Raw genomic sequence first — 19,974 nt, 5'->3', positions numbered from 1 at the left:
GAGGCCTGAAGTTGGTGGATAACTTGTCCCTCTTACATGCAAACTTTCTGCAATGTAGGGTATCCAAGCCAAGAAGAAACCTCCTGATTTTCACAAGCTCTAAGGTCTGGGCAATGAAATCCGATTGGTTAGGCATGATGTCGTGTGCCCCGAGGTGAACGGTAATATTCAGGCTTCCCAGTCCCTGGTGTCAGGGACATCATGTAGTATTGGGCCCTTGTGCAAACCACACGGTGTCATTCTGGTGAAGACAGGACATAGCTGTGGAAATTCACTTCATCACCTATGCAGCTCAAGGCTTTCAATGGGCAAGGGGAGTCATTGATCAAAAGACAACACAGGCATAACCTTGGTTTCCCCACAAAGTGGAGCCAGCTTTTAAACCACAGTTCCATTTCAGGCCTCATATCATCTGTGGATGAAATGGGGGACAATGAATGCTAGAAATAGCCCTCTGAGAAAAAGATGGGAGAAAAGACCATTTTCTTTTTAAGTTCAAGTTTGAGGTTTTGAACTCAGGCACAAAACCATTGTGAACAGCTGTTCTTTTTAAAAATGTATGTTAGTTTATTCCACACATTCTGATGGTATGAATGAGAGAGAATTCCAAACAAAAATTATCTGTGACTTTTTTATTTTTTGAGATAGAGTCTTGCTCTGTTGCCCAGGCTGGAGTGCAGTGAGGTGATCTTGGCTCACTGCAAGCTCTGTCTCCCAGGTTCACGCCATTCTCCTGCCTCAGCCTCCCGAGTAGCTGGGACTACAAGCGCCCACCACCACGCCTGGCTAATGTTTTTGGTTTTTTTTGTATTTTTAGTAGAGACAGGGTTTCACCATGTTAGCCAGGATGGTCTCTATCTCCTGACCTTGTGATCCGCCCACCTTGGCCTCCCAAAGTGCTGGGATTATAGGTGTGAGCCACTGCGCCCGGCCACTTATCTGTCACTTTTAAATGCAGCAACTTTCCTGTGACCACTTAATTAGAATTTTTCAGTTCTCTTGGGCTGTGACTTCTTTTTCTACCTGAACAAGATTTCTTTTTCCTTCTTTAAAAAGTAATGAGTCTTATATTAGCCATGCAAATTCACGTTTTTGTTCCAAGACCTAACTTTTTCCTGAATTTGCTTGGAAAAACATCGGGCCTTTTGGAGCATAAAGGCTTAAGGATGATCCCCATGCTCCCTGAGGAGTGGCCGAGTCTCCATGGAAGGCAGACTGTCCTTGGAGTCAGTACCCTAAGCCGGATAGTGTCCTTTTGATATGTCAAAGGGAAAAAAGGCATTTAATTGGAAACTTGAAAACAACTGTAGCTGAAAAGATACTAGACTTGATACTTAAGAATCTAAGCTAAAGTAAATCTTGTTTCTTGGTATTCCTCCCTCCCCAACCCCAGCAGAATTATCCTTTGCAACTGCAGTGGGAGGTTAAAATGGTTGGTATCATCCACAGTCTTCTCATGAACTGAGTATTCATAGTTCAGCAGCTTTTGGTTGCTATGGTAACCTTGGAGAAACACTCTTCTAAGACTATCTAATTGTCTCACGTGATGCAACCTGATTTCTTCTAATGAAGAAACAACAAGGTATGGTGTGTATGAGACATCGGAGTGGGTAGAATAAAGCACCATCAAGTCTGAACATTTCACATCTTTTATTTTTGGTGGAGATGATGTCTCACAATGTTGCCCAGGCTGGTCTCCAACTCCTGGCCTCAGGTGATCCACCTGTCTTGGCCTCCTACAGTGTTGAGATTACAGGAATAAGCCACTGCACCCAGCCAGTTCCACTTTTCTTATGTAATTGAAGTTGTCATTATGAAAGTACTCCAATAGCTGGCTGGGAGTGGTGGCTCACGCCTGTAATCCCAGCACATTGTGATGCCGAGGTGGGCAGACCATGAGGCCAAGAGATCGAGACCATCCTGGCCAACATGGTGAAACCCCATCTCTACTAAAAATACAAAAACTAGCTGGGCATGGTAGCGTGCGCCTGTAATCCCAGCTACTCAGGAGGCTGAGGCAGGAGAATCGCTTGAACCTGGGAGGCAGAGGTTGCAGTGAGCCAAGATTGCACCATTGTACTCCAGCCTGGCAACAGAGTGAGACTCCATCTCAACAACAACAAAAAAGAAAAAGAAAAAAAGTACTCAAATAGCTAAGCATGCAAGAGGGTCACCTTCATATTCAAAATTTTTTCTGAGTTCCTTTGCATATCATCGTATTCCTCAACTCAGCAAAGACTGAGTCATTAGTTCATCTTCAGCCCAAAAGGAAATGCTAAAGCTAGAAAGTGAGCTCATCATGTTTCTTTGCCCTGACTAGAAAAATCCCTCAAGTATGAATTCATTTGCTTTAGTGCCCTTGGCACAGTGAACTATCTTGCTATATTAAATAATTTACATGGAAGGCAAGAAAAGGAGAGCAGGGTCGGGTGCGGTGGCTCACACCTGTAATCCCAGCACTTTGGGAGGCCAAGGCAGGTGGATCATGAGGTCAGGAGATCGAGACCATCCTGGCTAACACGGTGAAACCCCGTCTCTACTAAAAACACAAAATATTAGCTGGGCGTGATGACAGGTGCCCGTAGTCCCAGCTACTTGGGAGGCTGAGGCAGTAGAATGGCGTGAACCCGGGCGGTGGAGCTTGCAGTGAGCCAAGATCGCGCCACGGCACTCCAGCCTGGGCAACAGAGCGAGACTCTGTCTCAAAAAAAAAAAAAAAAAAAAGAAAGAAAAGAAAAAAGAAAAGGAGAGCAAAAGAGTTGGGCACTAGCAATTGAGGGGGTGTGGCAGCCACCAGTCTGGACTTCTTTGGGGCCTCAGAGGAGTGGCTGATGGTGGCTGGGGATGTAGCCCCACCAGTAATACCTGACACTCTTGCATTTAGACAGGACTAAAACACATAGAAATAGATGCAATCTCTGAGGAGGGTAATAAGGATACAGCAAATCATCCCAATCCTAGATTATACTTGGATAATTTGGATAATGTAAGTGTGGTATCCCAAGGGAATTCATTCTCAGTACTGCAAGTTTAACACAGGCTTTTCAGGGAACAGACAACTTCAATCTGTATCATTATTATAAGCTGAATTTTTATTTTACTAAATTATCTATGTCAAAAAAATTCTGTGCCTGGCGTGGAATTTCACTCCATCAAGTGTTACAATGATTTTTTCATTTTCATTACAAGCAGGAGAATGAATGTAGGACAAGTGTTAGGAAACATGGCAATAAATTAGAATATAATTTACAAAAGCAAAAAAATTAACAGTGTACCACATTATTACTGAGTATAAAATAATAAGCAACAACTAATCACAATAATACAAAGGTAATTTCGTTCTGTGTTACTGAGGATACCTATGTGACATTCATTCAAATAAAATAGTTCCTAATGAAATGGACTGTTTGGAAATCATATGAATCTCATGGGGTTAATCATTAGGGTACATTTACCTTTCCTTTTTTAGTAGGCCTTTATCCCAGTGGCAGATACTGCTCCCAGGTGTAGGGTACCAGTTTCCCTGGGGTTCCCTAAGTAGTCTACGTAGCTCACTACTTTTGAAGGTCTGCCATGGTGGCCCAGCCTCCACTGACAATCGTATTGTTATTATTTAGGAATAGGGCATCATGTAGCCATGGGGGTGGCTACAGAGTAGCAGCAGTATTGTGATGTGCTATGAAATAGAATTGTTTTAACCTACTCAGGTTTAAATTCAAGGCCTACCTGAAACTGTTTCATCCTGTTACATTCTGTGCATGGCTCCCTCTAGAAAGGCACTCTGATTCTGCCCCTAAGGTGTGCCTGCATTTTGTTCTCACATCCCGGAAGTGACACTGGCTGCCCTCCTCTTCCAGCATCAGCCAAGGTGCTGTGGAGTGCCTGGGGGATGGCCCTCACAATGGTAGTTTCCAGGTGAGGTAAAAAATAGCTTTTATTCGGTAATAAGAAATCTTTTTGAAATAAAAACATGAGCTGATATTTATGTTGGAGAAAATCAGATCTGGATTGCAAACCTATGCCTAAAATGCCACAGAAACCACCCACCTTTTATTTCTTTGTTTTATTTCACTAGGGCACATTAGCACCAAGTTAACTGGTCTTTGAAAAGGCCCAAGGGAATTCAGTGCTCGGGTCATGCTGCCCGTGGGCTGCTTGCCCTTCACTGAATGGCTAAGACGGCACTTGGGCAGGTCTTCTAATGGCATCTTAGACCCGGGCCCTGGTGATTCCTCTTGTATCATCAATAGCTCTCCCTGGAAGGCTCAGGGTTGAGAACTGTGGTGTTGAGAGAGAAAGCAGGTAACAAGATACAGGTGGTCATGACTGAGAGTGCAGAAAACATTCCATGCTGATTGTCCACAGCAAATCTGGGAGTTTAGATTGGCTTTTGGTGTCTGAGGGTCTGTCTTTCTTTTGGAAAAAACCTAGTCATCTGCATTAGATCATGATATATGTGACACACTGATATGTAATTTAAGAGCACCATGATGGAATCAAGTCAAACATGCTCTTTAACTGAAAGTGTTAACCTTACAAAATAGTCATTTAGTTTTGAGTTTTAGGTGTTGATGCATGCATGGTGTACACCTGTGTACAATGGGGAGGCATTTTGGACACAAAGCACATTCATCAAGAACCTGCTGCAAGCTACACGTGTTCAAGTAAAAAATATTAATATAAAACAAGTACCCTTTTTCATTCTAAGTCTTGCTGTCAAGTCTTTTGATGAGCAGGATGTGAAACTTGAAGATAGGGAAAATACGAGCTAGTCATTTTAATTTAGGTGGATGTGATTCTAGAATTTGACTTGCCCAAGAAACTGGGTTTCACATTTAATTGCCATTCAGAGAATCCATAAAAAATACAAAATACTTGGTTGAGTGACTATTAATATTATGCTTTATGATGTCTAGTCTTCATGAAATTTTCTTCTTTGGTTATTATCCCTTGCCTACTTTAAAACTCACAGAAATAGCACATTATGTGCAAGCACACTCATCTATCCACACACTTAAAAGCGCCCGCACACACACACACATTTGCTGTCATATAAATAAATGCCCTTCTACCATATCAAAGAAGGGACATCTGGAACCCATCGTAATTGTCAGCAAATTGCAAAAGGGTCTGCCTGGTTGTTACCGAGCCAGTCTATCTTTTGCATGGTATCATCTCAGTAAGCTCAACATGCGTGCAGCAATCCAAAGGGCAGAAGCCATGCTGTGGCTGGAGTGGATGTAAACACAAGTGAGTTGGGGGGACTCAAATAAGAACTAAGGCATCCTGTGTGGTGGCAGTAAAGGGCCTGGTCCTTTAGTCTCTACCATACCCCAGGTCTGGTTTCTGCATGAAATTGAAATGTTTTTCTCTTAAAGTTTTAATGGAAATCTCAGCTTTACTTGCACAATGGCAAGTTGGCCACAGTCTTTCAGCACTGAGTTTATAGACTTGCACAGCTGCAGTAACTGATGCACTGCTTTAAACTATGCCCCTCATTATTGTTCAGTTTAATATAGTTTTATATATGGCTCACAGCAGTGTTCAGAACCGGGGGATTATTCCTAAGGAAATTAAGTGGAATGAAGAAAAATAATACAAACTTTCATTACTTTTGATTTATAATTGCTCCTTAAATTATAGTCCAAAGCCCGTTTTATAATTTAAATCGTGGTGCTGTTGTAGTGAGATAAAGTACAGTAAATATTTTTAAGCTATGACTTAAGAATTCTGAACCTTCTTCACTTCCATAGTTGACCAAGTCGTAACAGCTACATTTTAAACAGTTTTAAATACAAATGGATTCAGTGTCATTGCTAAGTCCATAATAAAAATTATCTTAATGGTCCAAGGAGGTAAACAGGCTATTGGATTTACTCGAAAGAACACAAACGCTCCACAGTAAGCAAGTCTCCCTGTGTTGTTTGGATCTCTCCAATCTGGCATTCCCTCCTAATACTGTGTCCAGCACTTTGGATCAATAAATCCCACTTCACAGAAGTTAAAATAATATTGAAATCTTGTCAGCTAGGGCTGACCAGTGGTTACGTTTTCCACAGGGTAATGCATTTGCAAGGACATCAATCCTCTTCCTCTGGGTGTCTCTCTTTGATGGACGCATTTCCATGATGAAATGACAAGGCACTCTCTCTGGCTTTCTGTGGGTCAGTGTCCTTGGCAGGTCTTACAACACATCTGTCTGAAGTATGCTCGACTGCAGAATTTGAACTTCAGCACCAGTGGGCAATAAGCCACTTTATTCACATCTTTGCACTCTAACGAATGGGGGCAGAAAATGGAAAACAATTAGAGGCACATAAACAAGTACATAAACAAGCCGATGCGGCCTGCATGTTCAGCAAGGACCCCCTTTGGGTCAATCCACCTTGGCTTCGACCTCCATGTGGTTTTTGTTTTTGTTTTTAAGCATACCCTGCCTGGTACAGTCTACTAGAAACATTCTTTTGATATATTTTAACACAATTTAAAAAAAATGTTTGCAAGGCTTTCCTTCCAGATTTTTATAAGTATGGTGTATGCCCACTGTGTCTTGAAAGAATTACCATTTGCTGGGATAAGTGATCACTTTAGACAGCTTGGAAACATGAGTCATTTTTCTTACAGCGCTTTTATTGCTTCTTTCTCAAGGGTTATTTTATTCAACAGTGCAAGGTTATCCAAAATCAAACATGAGTTGCACTGTTTGATACCAAAGTACACATGTCTCCAGAGAATCTCTGCATCTGTGAGGCGTGGGGATGGGCCTGGGTGAATGAAAAGGATTGCTGAGAGTGGCCTAGATTCAGCAACTACACTAGACAAAGAAGAAAGCTTTGAGGGGTTGGCCTCAAATGGCAGCAGTCTGTGGGTTATGGAAACATGTAGAAATGTCTTTTTTTAATTTGGAAGTGAGACATGGTCTTCTTTTTTCCTATGTGTATTTTCTCCTCAGTGCTAGAACTGCCACAGTTGCAGTCTGCAGTTCTTGCAGCCAGAAGGTGAATAAATGATTCTTTCTCCATCTCCCCTTGCGGCTGGTTGCAGAAGGTGGGATGAGGGTCCAGTGTAGAGAAAGGGATACGGGCCTTTGATTCTCAGAACTCCCCCTGGCCCCATACAACCCCACTGCTAGTAATAATATTCTTTTCCAGTATACTTGTCACTTTTATTTGGAGATTTAGGATACTCTGTAAACCTAGCAACGAAATTTTCATATGCCTGCTAGAACCAAAGTTCCACCCTCATTTTTCCAGGTAGTTATACTGAAGCATCTGGGTAAATTGTTGAAGGTAATTAGGAATCAGGCTGGGCAGTGGGTAAAGTTCATGTTACAGAACAGTTTTTGTTGTTTGCTTGTTTTTTCCTGGCTTCAAAAACCCACTGAAGTTCTAAGAGATCACATACATTGTAGTTTATCATATGGGCCATATGATAAACATGGAAAATTAAATGCAAAGAAATGGAAAAATTCCCAGTTCTCATTATTGACGATTAAGATAACAATCTTATTGACCTCACTTTTTAAATGCTCCTTTGGTGAAAGTCTTAAAATTTGAAACTGGAACTCCCAAATCCTCTGAAAACATAACCTCTGCCACCATCTAACTCCCTTACTCAACATTTGACTTACAAAGAGATTAATAGCTAGAAATCTGAATTAAAACTTTTCACGCTAGGATCCTCAGTAAATTTAAGTTTTAGCTGGAAGAAGGTAGAAGGGACAAATCACTTAACCTCTTTGTGCTTAAGTTTTCTCATCTGTAAAATAGAAATGATTAGAGAACCCACACTCACATGTAACATTTAACATGTAACATGTGTATCCTTATGAATGTCAACTAGAGCAGTGCCTGGAACACAGGAAGTATGGGATAAGTGTAGGATACTGAATTGCTATTATTATTACAATTATTAGTTATTAGTATCTTTATTGCCTGACAGAAAGGAAGCAAGGAGCTACACTCCAAATATCTCAATGAGGATGCAATATTTGAATTACTACTGAGAAAATACTGCCCTAAAGATACGAGTCAGTTTGAAGACAAAACAAACCAGAGTATTTCCTGGGGCACAACTTCATTAGATTTACTACTCCATTTTTGGAAGAGTAGCTGGACCAAGAAAACTCTGGGTTGAGCAAATTATAAGCAAATTCACCAATTTCCCTTTTAGATTTAAACTTTATAATCTGACTAAATTATAATACATAAGAAATGAAATAGAATATTCATAATTGCTTCTCCCTTCACCCGCCTATCCACTCACCAATTAAGGCTATTACAAATATAAATAGTTGGCTGGGCACAGTGGCTCATGTTTGTAATCCCAGCACTTTGGGAGGCTGAGGTGGGTGGATCACGTGAGGTCAGGAGTTCAAGACCAGCCTGGCCAACATGGTGAAACCCCATATCTACTAAAAATACAAAAATTAGCCAGGTGTGGTGGCATGCGCCTGTAGTCACAGCTACTCAGGAGTCTGAGGTACGAGAATCACTTGAATCCGGGAGGTTGCAGTGAGCTAAGATTGTGCCACTTCACTCCAGCCTGGGCCACAGAGCTAGACTCTGTCTCAAAAAACAAACAAACAAAAAACCCAAATATGAACAGTCAGGGATTCTGTTCCTTAGATGAGTGCTAGAAATAAGACTCTTCTCTACATGCAGAGGCCCAGAACACAGCCTTTTGTTCAGAGGCAGCATCTAGCCTGTGGGCAGGCTGGTGGCCGGCTATCAGGATGTTCCTTTCTGAACTTCCCAATACCCTTGTTAAGTTAGTTCCCAACTAACTTGATTGAAAGCAGGAAGTCAGTAGGTCCTGGGAACAGGATCGAGCTTAGGGATGTAGGGATTAGGAGTGTCTCCTGAGTTGCCTTCAGCGGCAACACAACCCAGTAGTTAGGGGCAGGAGATATGGATTCAGGTGGGCCTGGGGGTGAATTCTGGTTCTGCCTCTTCTAGGAGTTGATTGTCCTCTGCCAAGTTACTTCACCTCTCTAAATCTCACTTCATCTCCAAAATAAAGACTATGATAAGGTCTACTCATAGGACGTTGTGAGGTTTGCATGAGGTAATGCAGATAATACATGTGCCATGGCACCTAGCTCAGAGTAAGCACTGTTAATTAGTTCTCATTATTAACAGCAAAACACCTGCCTCTGAGAACAACCATCATGTATTATTTCTCTGGGATCCCTGTCAAAATAAATATAGTATCAGGAAGGGTTACACATTTACACATTTAAGCAAAATAAAACAAAGCTATTAAACAGAAAGCAAGAAAATTATGATGAGGGCAGGAGTGGGGAAAGACCTGTGGGAGATCTGGAGACTTCCAGGAATCAGACATTAATATGGAGATACCTAGGCTGTATGGAAGATCCAGTTCCTACTTCTTGGTTTTGCCTCTAGGAACTGGCCTGACTAGAAGAATCAGTTCATTACATCTTTAGATTTGATGAAAATCTATTCACCAACCACGACTCATCTTTTATTCTCTGTCTTTTAACTCCACAAGAGCTTAATTTAGTAGTGACAGCATTAAAAATTATAATTTATCAAGCACATCATTTGTGTAAGGCACAACATAAACATATATATTATAAATATATATATTTTTCAATCCTTGTAAGTTCGGTCATGTGTTGTTCAATGATGGGGATATTCTCTGAGAAATGCATTGTTCGGTGATTTCGTCAATGTGCAAACATCACAGAGTGTACTTTCACAAACCTAGATGGTATAGCCTATTGTACACCTAGGCCACATGATATAGCCTATTGCTTCCGGGCTACAAACCTGTACAGCATGTTACTGTACTGAATATTGTAGGCAGTTGGAACACAAGTATTTGTGTATACTGGTAAGTATTTGTGTATCTAAATATATCTGAACATAGAAAAGATCCAGTAAAAATATAATATTATAATCTTGTGGGACCACCTTTGTATATTATACAGTGACCGTATATAAAATGTCAGCTTTATATAGACAGTAAAACATAAGCTCAAAAAGATTATGAAACTCATGCTGGGTCACACGGCTAGTTGGTCTAAGAACAGGTTTATCTGACTCCAGAGCCACTCATATTTCAGCAATATTCTTAGCATCTAAATGCAAGAAGTTTCTACCTGTCTCTGATTCTGTATTCTTGGCTGACACCACTGATAAATCAACTTGGAGCATCTTGGTCAGGTTTTGTTTCTTTAAGAGTATGCTGTACCACCTTAGAGAAGGGGAAATATGTTTTTTAAAAGGAGATTTCCAGAATAACATCTGAATTATTTAGAATAGACTGAATTATCCATTTATACTTTTTGTCACTATATATTCCTCCTCAAATTTTGTAAAAGTACACAAGTGAAAAGGTGATTTTAGACACATCAAGAAGTTTTAAAGCCCCATTATTAGAGAAAGCTGAATGTAATCTTCAAAATATTAGGACCAGTTTTAAATTATATTGGGGCATTCAACCCATCTACCACTTTTAGCTTAGCCAGAGAGGACTGATTTGTTGTGCTTACTGAAATTATGCTGATGTCATTGACAGGCCTTAATTATAAAACTTATTTCATTAGTCTGCCTCATCCTTAAAGCCCAGTGAAATTATGAAAGCCTTTTCTCTTCTACCCTTGAGCAGTACAACTTACTTTTGTAAAACAAAAACAAAAACAAAAACAAAACAAACAAACAAAAAGCAACAACAAAAAACACCAAAAAAACCCAACAACAACAAAAATATTCTGGAAAAGTTGTACATAAATTAAATCACATATCCCATTGAAATTAAAATAATAATAAATGTTCTGTTTTAATTTCTGAATGATTTACAGTTGGCATTGCTTTCTAGCTGACACTTAAAATGTTTAAAAATTAAAAATTTCTCTGTACCCAATTAGTGCACAGTGTGCAAATAAATAATACCAAGAGATCCATTAAAAAGAATTACTTAGTTTGAGTTTTTTGGTATTATAATCACTCTGTAGTTAATTTGTTTTGAAGGTTTGAGCTTTACTGTTGTATTTTCTTCATGCAAACACACTTACATCTATCTACTGCTTTCTAAGTAGTGGAATCTGAGCCAGTGGGTCAAGGATTTTCAGATGAAGGAGCCTTATTTTCTCTTCAAGTATCATCATGTACCAGTTAAGTACTCTCCTAGGAGAAGAATGACAAGACACTCTTTCTACCCTTTTCTGTGAGGATTCTGGAAAGGTAAGAGGTCCTCATCATGTGGTTTCTAGTTAACATTTTGTAAACCCAATTATTCTCCCCTCTTTTTACACCCCACACCACCCTTGAAAGAAAAGTTACACTTTACCCAGGACTAGAGACTTCTGGTAAGAATGGCTTTACGGAGAATCCCCAAATTCTTCTCAGGGAGACTTGGGAATAAATCAAGGGCTGAAAGCCAGCCCCTAGGCCCTGCAATGTGAACTGGATCCATTATTAGAATCTGAAGTAATTTGCCAGGCATGCTGGAGTGGCTCTCATTGGTAATCTGGGTTTTGGTAGAGTTGAATGATAAAATTAGACACCCTGTTTCATAGGTAACACATGAACCTACTTATCATTGATGTGCCAATGGGTTTTCCCCCAGGTGCTTTACATTAATCTTTCAAAACTCTGACCTAAAAGACATGCTTTCAAAATACACTGAACAGAGGTTTATGAATTTAGAATGCAATTAGGTTCAAATTAATTGTTACTTTGAAGGCTTGATTTGGTCCAAGAAATACAAGACCAAGTCCTCAAAGCAGGGCTTTTGCATTTATTTCATTGAATGTTGCAAAGCTTGCCTACTTGTCTCACTGGAGTTGGGAGATATCCTTCATGACCAGGTTGGACCATCAGCATTGCTCTTTGGAGAATGCATGCCCTCTGTTCCTGTAAACTCCTTACGTGGTTCAGAAGAACACAGTAAGTGAAGAATTATGACTTAGGCACCTAAAGGTCTATCTTTTGGATTTAAAAAGTACAAACAGCTGTACTTCTGACAAACTGCCCATGGAAATGCAGGACCTGGTGAGAAGTGAGATAGCAAAGGCTGCGCATGCGTGGCACAGAAGTTGGGGTGGGGAATGTTAACTCAGTATACTTCTCCTAATAAAGTGTACTTGAGCCCTTGACAGTTTAGATATTCAGGCTAGAAAAGGATGAAATGGCAACTTTTGCTTGGGAACCTAACATTATTCATTGTAATAGAACAGTCCACCAGCTTATTTTTATCCTTGAAGCAAGATGGTATCAGCTATTGAACTTTATACTGATTTCAATTTCCCACAGACTAGACCATTCCTTTCTCTCTTTGCTTTCTGTTTCTTTTTATTTAGTCTTATTCCCTAGATGCCACCCACATTCAACCTGGAGGTGGTATAATCTCAACCCAAATCCAGGGTTCCCTCTAGACCAGACAGCCAGGAATGTGAACCCGCATGCTAAGTGACTTATGAACTCTTTGAAGTGGTAAGGAAAAAAACTGGCCTTCCTCACCTCTTTGAAACCAAAGTCTTCAAATGACCTTTATCGTTCCTTTACTGATTTTCATACATCAGGTGCCACATTAAAACCCAAATGCGGTAGCTAGTTTGACCAAAATTCTTGGTTCGAGATTTCTGGAGCTGCCTAAGCTTTCCCAGAGCTATTTACATGAGGGAGTCTGAGAGCCACCAAAGCCACCATTAGACATCCTGGGCTGGTAAACCATTGTACACTAACCACACCTTTCCTGGATTGGTTACCAGCCCCTGGCACACCATGAATCATTACCTGGCAGCAATAAATACTCTGTGACAGAGTGCCTTGTGCTATTGAGAAGCTGAAAAGACTCACTATATAAACTACAAGGGAACTTAAAACTGCATGAAAGATGAATAAAATGGCATTTTGCATAGAATTTCAGGTGAGCTTGAGTAGGTTAGTCCCAACTGACATATGTACTTTTTAAAAAATTACTCTGAGTAGCATTTCAAATTTACTGATACCCAGGGTGTCTATAATTCACTTTTAGCAGCAACATGGTGTTACCCTCATCAGTGGCAGTCTGTCAAGATCATGCCTTTAATCCTTTAACCATTTGCCAAAGGCTTTCAGAAACAAAAAAACTAAAGCAGATGTTGAACACAGCAAATTGTATCTCCCTTCTTCTTCCTCCCATTTCCCTCTTGCTATTTAAATTTTTTGAAACCCTGCTTCTGATTCCCTTACTATCGTTTGTTGCTTGACCTCCCTCCATTTCTTCAATCTCTCTCCATTTATTTTATTTTTAAATCTTATTCAAATTCCATTTCTTATTAAAGCTTCAGGGGACTAATGTGTTTAATTTCCCTACAGATGCCTGAATTCCTTCATGATTAATGATGGTACACAGTTACCTAAATCTGAAATGTAGGAGTCATCCTGAATACCTCCATATCTCTCATCTCCTTGTCTAACTGTTCATCAGGCTCTTTTTATTCTCCTTTCATTTTATTATTTTTCCCCCAGTTCATCACTCTCCTTTTAATCCCTACAATATCTGCCTTAGTTCATGCCTCCATCCTCTCTTGCCTGGACTCTTAGAACAAATCTTTCTCATTCTACTCCCACACAAGGCTGCCCTCCCTCTGCTCCTTTACCCTTCTGTCATCCTGAGCATGTCAAGCCCCAGTTTTTTTTTTCACTTGTTCCCTAAAACCCAAAGATAGAGTCCTAGCTTCCTTCCACTACATGTGGAGTTTCCAAAACCAAGTCCCTGCTTCTCTCTCTGTAGCCTCATGTGCACTGCCCGCTCATCTGCCAACCCACCGCAGCGATAGTGAACTGCCTCCATGCCCTTGTGACTGTACACACTTGTCCTCTGTCAGGAATGCCCCGCATCTCAATGTCTTCTGGGTAAACTGTTTCCTATCTTCCATGTTCAGCTCAGCTTTCCTTCTCTGTGATGCTTCTGCTGATTACCTGCTCCTCTGTGCACTCATGGTCACTTCTTCCCACCCCGGAACAGTACTGTTCATATTGTCAAAATTAATTGTATGTTGCCAACCCTACTAAACCTTTGAGAACAGGGAACCTGTTGTATTGCATTCATAGTCTTGGTGCCTAGTACATGGTAAGTATGTTTGCTAAGTAAATAAATAAATGATTGGATGAATGTAGGATGTTATTGAAAAAATCATAATGGATGGATGGATATATGCACATATATGAAAAAGCATGTTCAGTAAATGATAACACTATGGTTTGGTGCAAAAGTAATTGTAGTTTTTGCCATTAAAAGTAATATAATCTAGATGGTGGATGTTCATTGTAAAATTCTTTCCACTTTGCTGTATGTTTGAAAATTCTAATTTTTTTCATAATGAAATACTGACAGGAGGGAGACCATTACCTAAACCTTGATAGTCAAAACAATTCTCAACATTCTATCTGTGGCCCATTTCATTCATAGAGATTCAACTGAAAAACTCTATTTTAGATCCCAATACATCTCCCCAAATCCTGCCCTGTCTTGGGGTAGAGCTGAAGTGATTTTTCAGTAGCCTCGTACTATGAGTCATGGCAATTTGACTGTACTGGAGGAAAGGGGATCCTCTTCCGCCTCTTCCACTCTCCTGCATTAACCAGAAACTGCTCCTTCTCCAACTTTCTTCTTAACTTTTCCTTGCTAAAAGGCATTTCTTTTCTCCATTTTTATTTGCGACAGAGTTTTGTTCTTGTTGCCCAGGCTGGAGTGCAATGGCGTGATCTCGGCTCACCACAACCTCCACCTCCCAGGTTCAAGCGATTCTCCTGCCTCAGCCTCCCAAGTAGCTGGGATTACAGGCATTACATACAGGCCCAGATAATTTTGTATTTTTAGTAGAGACAGGGTTTCTCCATGTTGGTCAGGCTGGTCTCGAACTCCTGATCTCAGGTGATCTGCCTGCCTCAGCCTCCCAAACTACTGGGATTACAGGAGTGAGCCACTACGCCCAGCCTCTTTTCTTCCATGATTTGCCTCCTACAAACCATAACAGACCACTTTTGCATTATTTTCACACTAGAACCTCTTTTCTCTCTTTTTTTGAGACAGAGTCTCTACTCTGTCATCCAGGCTGGAGTGCAATGGTGTGATCATGGCTCACTGCAACCTTGACCTCCCAAACTCAAGTGATCTTCCTACCTAAGCCTCCCAAGTAGCTGGACTACAGATGCGTGCCACCATACCCAGCTAGTTTTTAAACTTTTTTGTAGAGAAGGGGTCTCCCTATGTTGTCCAGGCTGGTATCAAACTCCTGGGCTCAAGCAATCCTCTCCCCTTGGCCTCCCAAAATGTTGAGATTGCAGGCATGAGCCACTGTGCCCGGCCTCCTTGTCTCTTTTGAAATCTATGTTATCTGTCCATTCCATATCTCTATGGATGAAAACTTATAATTCGGTTCATAATGTTTTACTCACTTTTCCCAAGGTACACACTGGGTTTTTCCAACTATGTGTTATATAGATGGCTTACTGATTCCTTAGTCTATGAAGCCAGCCTTGATGGAAAATGTGAAGTCATTGGTCCTTCATTTGAGCACTTGTGTAAACTGCTCCACATAACACATTCCACCTTCTTTTCTCAAATTTTTTTGAATTAAAAAAATTTTCATTTAAGTATTTGCTCTGAAAGACTATGAACTTATAAATATATTTGAATTTTCCCTAATAAATAGCAGAGGCTGGCCATAGAAAGCATTCAATAATTAGCTGCTGATTAAATGAACAAATAGTTTCAGATATTTAAATGCATTCCATATATGCTATTGGGAAATTAAAGAGAACACAAAACACGTTATGACAGACATATCATTTGTACTTTAAATCTAATTTTGTAAAGAGAGTTATCTTCTTTCTTTTAAATGAGCTGACATCTTTAGATAATAATGATTCTAACATGAATCATACTTAGCAGGATTAATAATTTCCTAAAAATTTCCTCCTTTACTGAGAAGTCTAAATATATTGTTTTTACTGCTTACTTTAGAATAATATTAATAAAAAGCGATTAGCCAGATAGATGAAATAACCATGAGGTGTTTCTCCAAATAACCCAAGAAACCTCAAATTAACACCTATTCATTTTAAGACAATTCCCTTAAGGCAGAAATTAGCACAGGTACAAATGATATTCTGCCTACTCTGAAAATAGTTTTGAAACTTATTATATATAAACTGCAAAGTTTATCTATAATGATTATGCATGATGGAGAAGATTTTAGAGAAATTATTAAAATTGTCTAAAATGAAGCTATGAGCATAACTCCAACAGATACATTGTTTTAGGCATGTCAAAAGGCAGTTCTTTCAGCAATGACTTAGGCTTAATCTATTGAATTAGGCTGACAGTCATGCCAGAAATGTTTTACTTCAAAATCAGAAACTCTTGCTTTTATGTCAAAAAACCCTACTTTAAAGACTAAATTAAGAATAGCCTGCAAATATAGTTGAAATTGACAGGTACTTGGACCCTACCAAATGTGGGTTCAGATCCTGACTCTACTACTTCCTAGTCTTTAAATTGGGCAAATCACTATCTTCCCATGTGCCTCACTTTCCTCATTAGTAATACCAACTCTTAGAAGCTTGTTGTCAGGATTATATAAGATTATATACACACACACACGCATGCACACACACACACAGACTTGCAGAGAGAGATCTATTTGTGTATGTGAGATATATAAGACAGACTATATAAAGGGCCTAACATAATACCCAACATAGACTAATTTAATATGACAGTTATATCCTCTCTCCTACCTTAACCTTGTATCTTCCAATTCTGAAAGAAAAAGAGAACCCCGAATTCATGTGATCTTTTGCTAACTTACAATGGATAAAAGAAATTATTGCTGGAGTCTTACAGAAGAGAGATTTTGTTCTGTTTTGGTTTGGGGAGGTTTTTCTGAGACAGAGTCTCAGTCTGTTGCCCTGGCTGGAGTGCAGTGGCATGATCAGGGCTCACTGCAGCCTCAACTTCCTGGGCTCAGGTGATCCTCCTGCCTCAGCCTCCCAAGGAACTACGACTACAGGCACCCACCACCATGCCTAGCTAACTTTTTAATTTTTTTGTAGAGACAGGTTCTCACTATGTTTCCCAGCATGGTCTTGAACTCCTGGGCTCAAGTGATCCTCCCACCTCAACCCTCCCAAAGTGCTGAGATTACAGATGTGAGCCACTGCAGCCGGCTAAGAGATTTTTTTTTTGAAGATAATTTAAAAGATAACTTTTTTTCCAAGAAAAACACTTTATTTGTTATAGATTTTGAGCCCTTCTCAAGAGAGGGAAAGGTAGATTTCCAGAATCCAAAGGGACAAAAAAGAAGTAGCAGTAAAGCCAGAGATTTTGCAAAATTAAAAGTTGTGATTTTGAATTGATGTAGCATAGGGTTATACATTTTGAAAGAGTAATTATGTGTATAATAAGTGCACTGTGTTGAGGCTTAAGTATACAAAACAGACCATCTGCAAAGATGCAAGGTGTCTGGATCTTGCCATACAAGATCACTTTCTTAAAACAAAATTCCCAAGAAAACACTTTTAAATTGTGAATATAATTTTTAAGAATCCTTTGAATTAGACAGAGTTGATCAAAATAAAGCGATCTCTCTTGAAGATGTTTATAAACATACAGTTTTCACTTGAAAAATATTAACAAATTATTTGACTATATATTCATGATAGGTTTTTTTCAGGGCCTTATAATTTAAATTTGTGGCTTTAGATGTTGTTCATGTGCATATATTTGATCCTGCCTGTATTTTCATGTGAGAAGGCAGTCTAAACTTCTGGACTATGCCATGTTTGTCTTCACATTCCTAATAATTTCTGTCACAGTGACTCGCACATAGTAGTATTTGAGAAATTCCTAATGAATGCCTAAATGAATAAAGAAATTACTTTCATTTAAACAACAGATTTTTAAAAGTCAGAATTGTGGTGGGGGGGTGGGGCATCTGCTGTTAATAAAGGGATTTCCCAATGTATATAAAACAGAAAGAGAAATTCCAGAGCACAAAGACCTTTGTTCTCCTTTATAAACAGCTACATAATTATTTTTCTACTTTTCTACGATAAGAAAATTAGCATTTAAAATGCAAGTAGTTTCAAACATATGCTTTCATTATATGTACAACAATAATGAATTTAAATCTTCAGCATGATAGAGATCCACTGTCATATCCAAAAAGAAACAGAAGTTTGCACTTCAAGAGTAGTTCATTAGGAAACATCTCTAAAGTCTTAATATAAATCAAACATAGAATATGAGGCTGGATGTGATCTTAGAGATTATCTACTCCAATTTCTTATTTCATAGATAAACTCAGCTCCAGAGAGGTTCAATGACTTAACAAGGTCATAAAGTTAGTTAAAAAGTCAGGAAAAAACTTTGGTTTCCTGATTGCTGTCTGCATAAGCAGCTTTCACAAATGCTCTACTCAAACTACACTACAGTAGTGGGTTTATTGTGCTCTTCAAACCCTGGGAACAGTACAGTAAAGGTGGGTCATTAGCAACCACAGGCCCCTCCTCCATGGAAAAACTCACCTTCAGTATTAGAAATGGGGGTACTGTCACATTTGCTTTCACACTGCTGCATTGATGGAGGCCGAACAGTTTCTGGACAGTCACTAGATGCCTGTCCAGTGTAGGAGAGACACTGCACAGTTCTCATCTGCTGTCCAAGGCCACACTGAGCAGAACACTAAATCCAAAGACACAAAGAAACAAAATATTAATCTCAACAATTTTCAGGAGGTAAAAAATATACTATGTCATTTCAAATACAACACAATATGAACTTTTTTTTTTGAGACACAGGGTCTTGCTATATTGGCCAGGCTGGTCTCAAACTCCTGGCCTCAAGCAATCCTCCTGCCTCAGCCTCCCAAAGTGCTGGGAGTACAGGCTTGAGCTACCACACCCAGCCACAATACTAACTTTTAAAGCCCACATGTGGTTCATTTTTGAGAGGTGTATGATTAGGTCATTCTACTATCAAACTGGTTTGGAAAGTCGAACATCATGTTATTACCCTAGCAAATAGACTCAATATACTTCCCAGAAGATAATACATAGAGATTTCTTGCTATCACTGCAACAATTCCCAGCAAGGCTGGTGACCTCTAGCAGGAGTGTCATGAGAAAATCCTTGTGATGAAGTAGAATAATGAGAGATTGTAGGGCTAGGAAATCACTATTGCTCCCTATTTATTATAGGTGTGCAGGTAAATAACCTGGTGGCTTATTGGAGTGTCCTGTATGTGATCAAACTATTAGTTCAATGTAATAGCAGTGACAGCTGTGGAGCCTGGTGATGGGGTCATTAAAAAAAAAAAAAAAAAAAAAAAAAAAAAAACAGCTTAAATAAGTCCCTCAGGTTTTCTAAGGGATTGCAAGCCACACAAACCTGAGAAGCAGTCTTGTGTTCTCAAATGAGCGTGTCTCCCTCTCCTTTTGCATCTACTCTGGGATTCAGTCTCTTCAGGACTGAAGTTACTGTCTGAGGGGCTTAGTTTCATTTGGGACTGATCAGCTGCTGAGGCTGAAGAATGAAGCTGGGTTAGTCTATGGGCCTGCCATCGAGAATACCAGAAAGCCTATGAAATGTGGGATCAAAGGCATGAGGAAGTAACTGGTGCCAACACAGGGGATGGTGATGTTTACAGGGTCAAAAAATTGAAGCCCTGTTGGATTTGTTTGCAAAAACTCTGAAAGTACCCACAGGACTTGTAAGGATATTCATGAAGAGCCTTAAAAAAAATGTTTTCGGACAGGTGTGGATGCTCACACCTGTAATCCCAGCACTTTGGGAGGCTGAGGCGGGCGGATCACGAGGTCAGGATATCGAGACCATCCTGGCTAACACAGTGAAAACCCGTCTCTACTAAAAATACAAAAAATTAGCCGGGCGAGGTGGCGGGCGCCTGCAGTCCCAGCTTCTTGGGAGGCTGAGGCAGGAGAATGGCATGAACCT

The 19,974-nt window shown here is 39.8% G+C and overlaps 1 protein-coding gene across 2 annotated transcripts in view; it reads right to left on the bottom strand.

Annotated features, from left to right (window-relative positions):
* Positions 1–3,070: 3,070 nt before the first annotated feature.
* LOC105499481 (ADAM metallopeptidase with thrombospondin type 1 motif 6) overlaps positions 3,071–19,974 on the bottom strand; it is a 329,327-nt gene continuing 312,423 nt past the window's right edge. The window contains exons 23-24 of one of the 2 annotated variants that reach the window (XM_071098858.1): positions 18,546–18,702; positions 3,071–6,275 (exon numbers count right to left, since the gene is read on the bottom strand). In XM_071098858.1, the coding sequence (XP_070954959.1) occupies positions 6,166–6,275; positions 18,546–18,702 (267 nt within the window). In that variant the 3' untranslated portion in view covers positions 3,071–6,165. The remainder of the gene's footprint in view (positions 6,276–18,545; positions 18,703–19,974) is intronic. The other variant, XM_011772051.3, reaches the window with a different exon arrangement.

The sequence above is a fragment of the Macaca nemestrina genome, chromosome 6, assembly GCF_043159975.1.
Source record: "Macaca nemestrina isolate mMacNem1 chromosome 6, mMacNem.hap1, whole genome shotgun sequence".
Lineage (NCBI taxonomy): Eukaryota > Metazoa > Chordata > Mammalia > Primates > Cercopithecidae > Macaca > Macaca nemestrina.
Note: the sequence above shows the minus strand (reverse complement) of the source record. Positions and strands in the feature narration are given on the sequence as shown.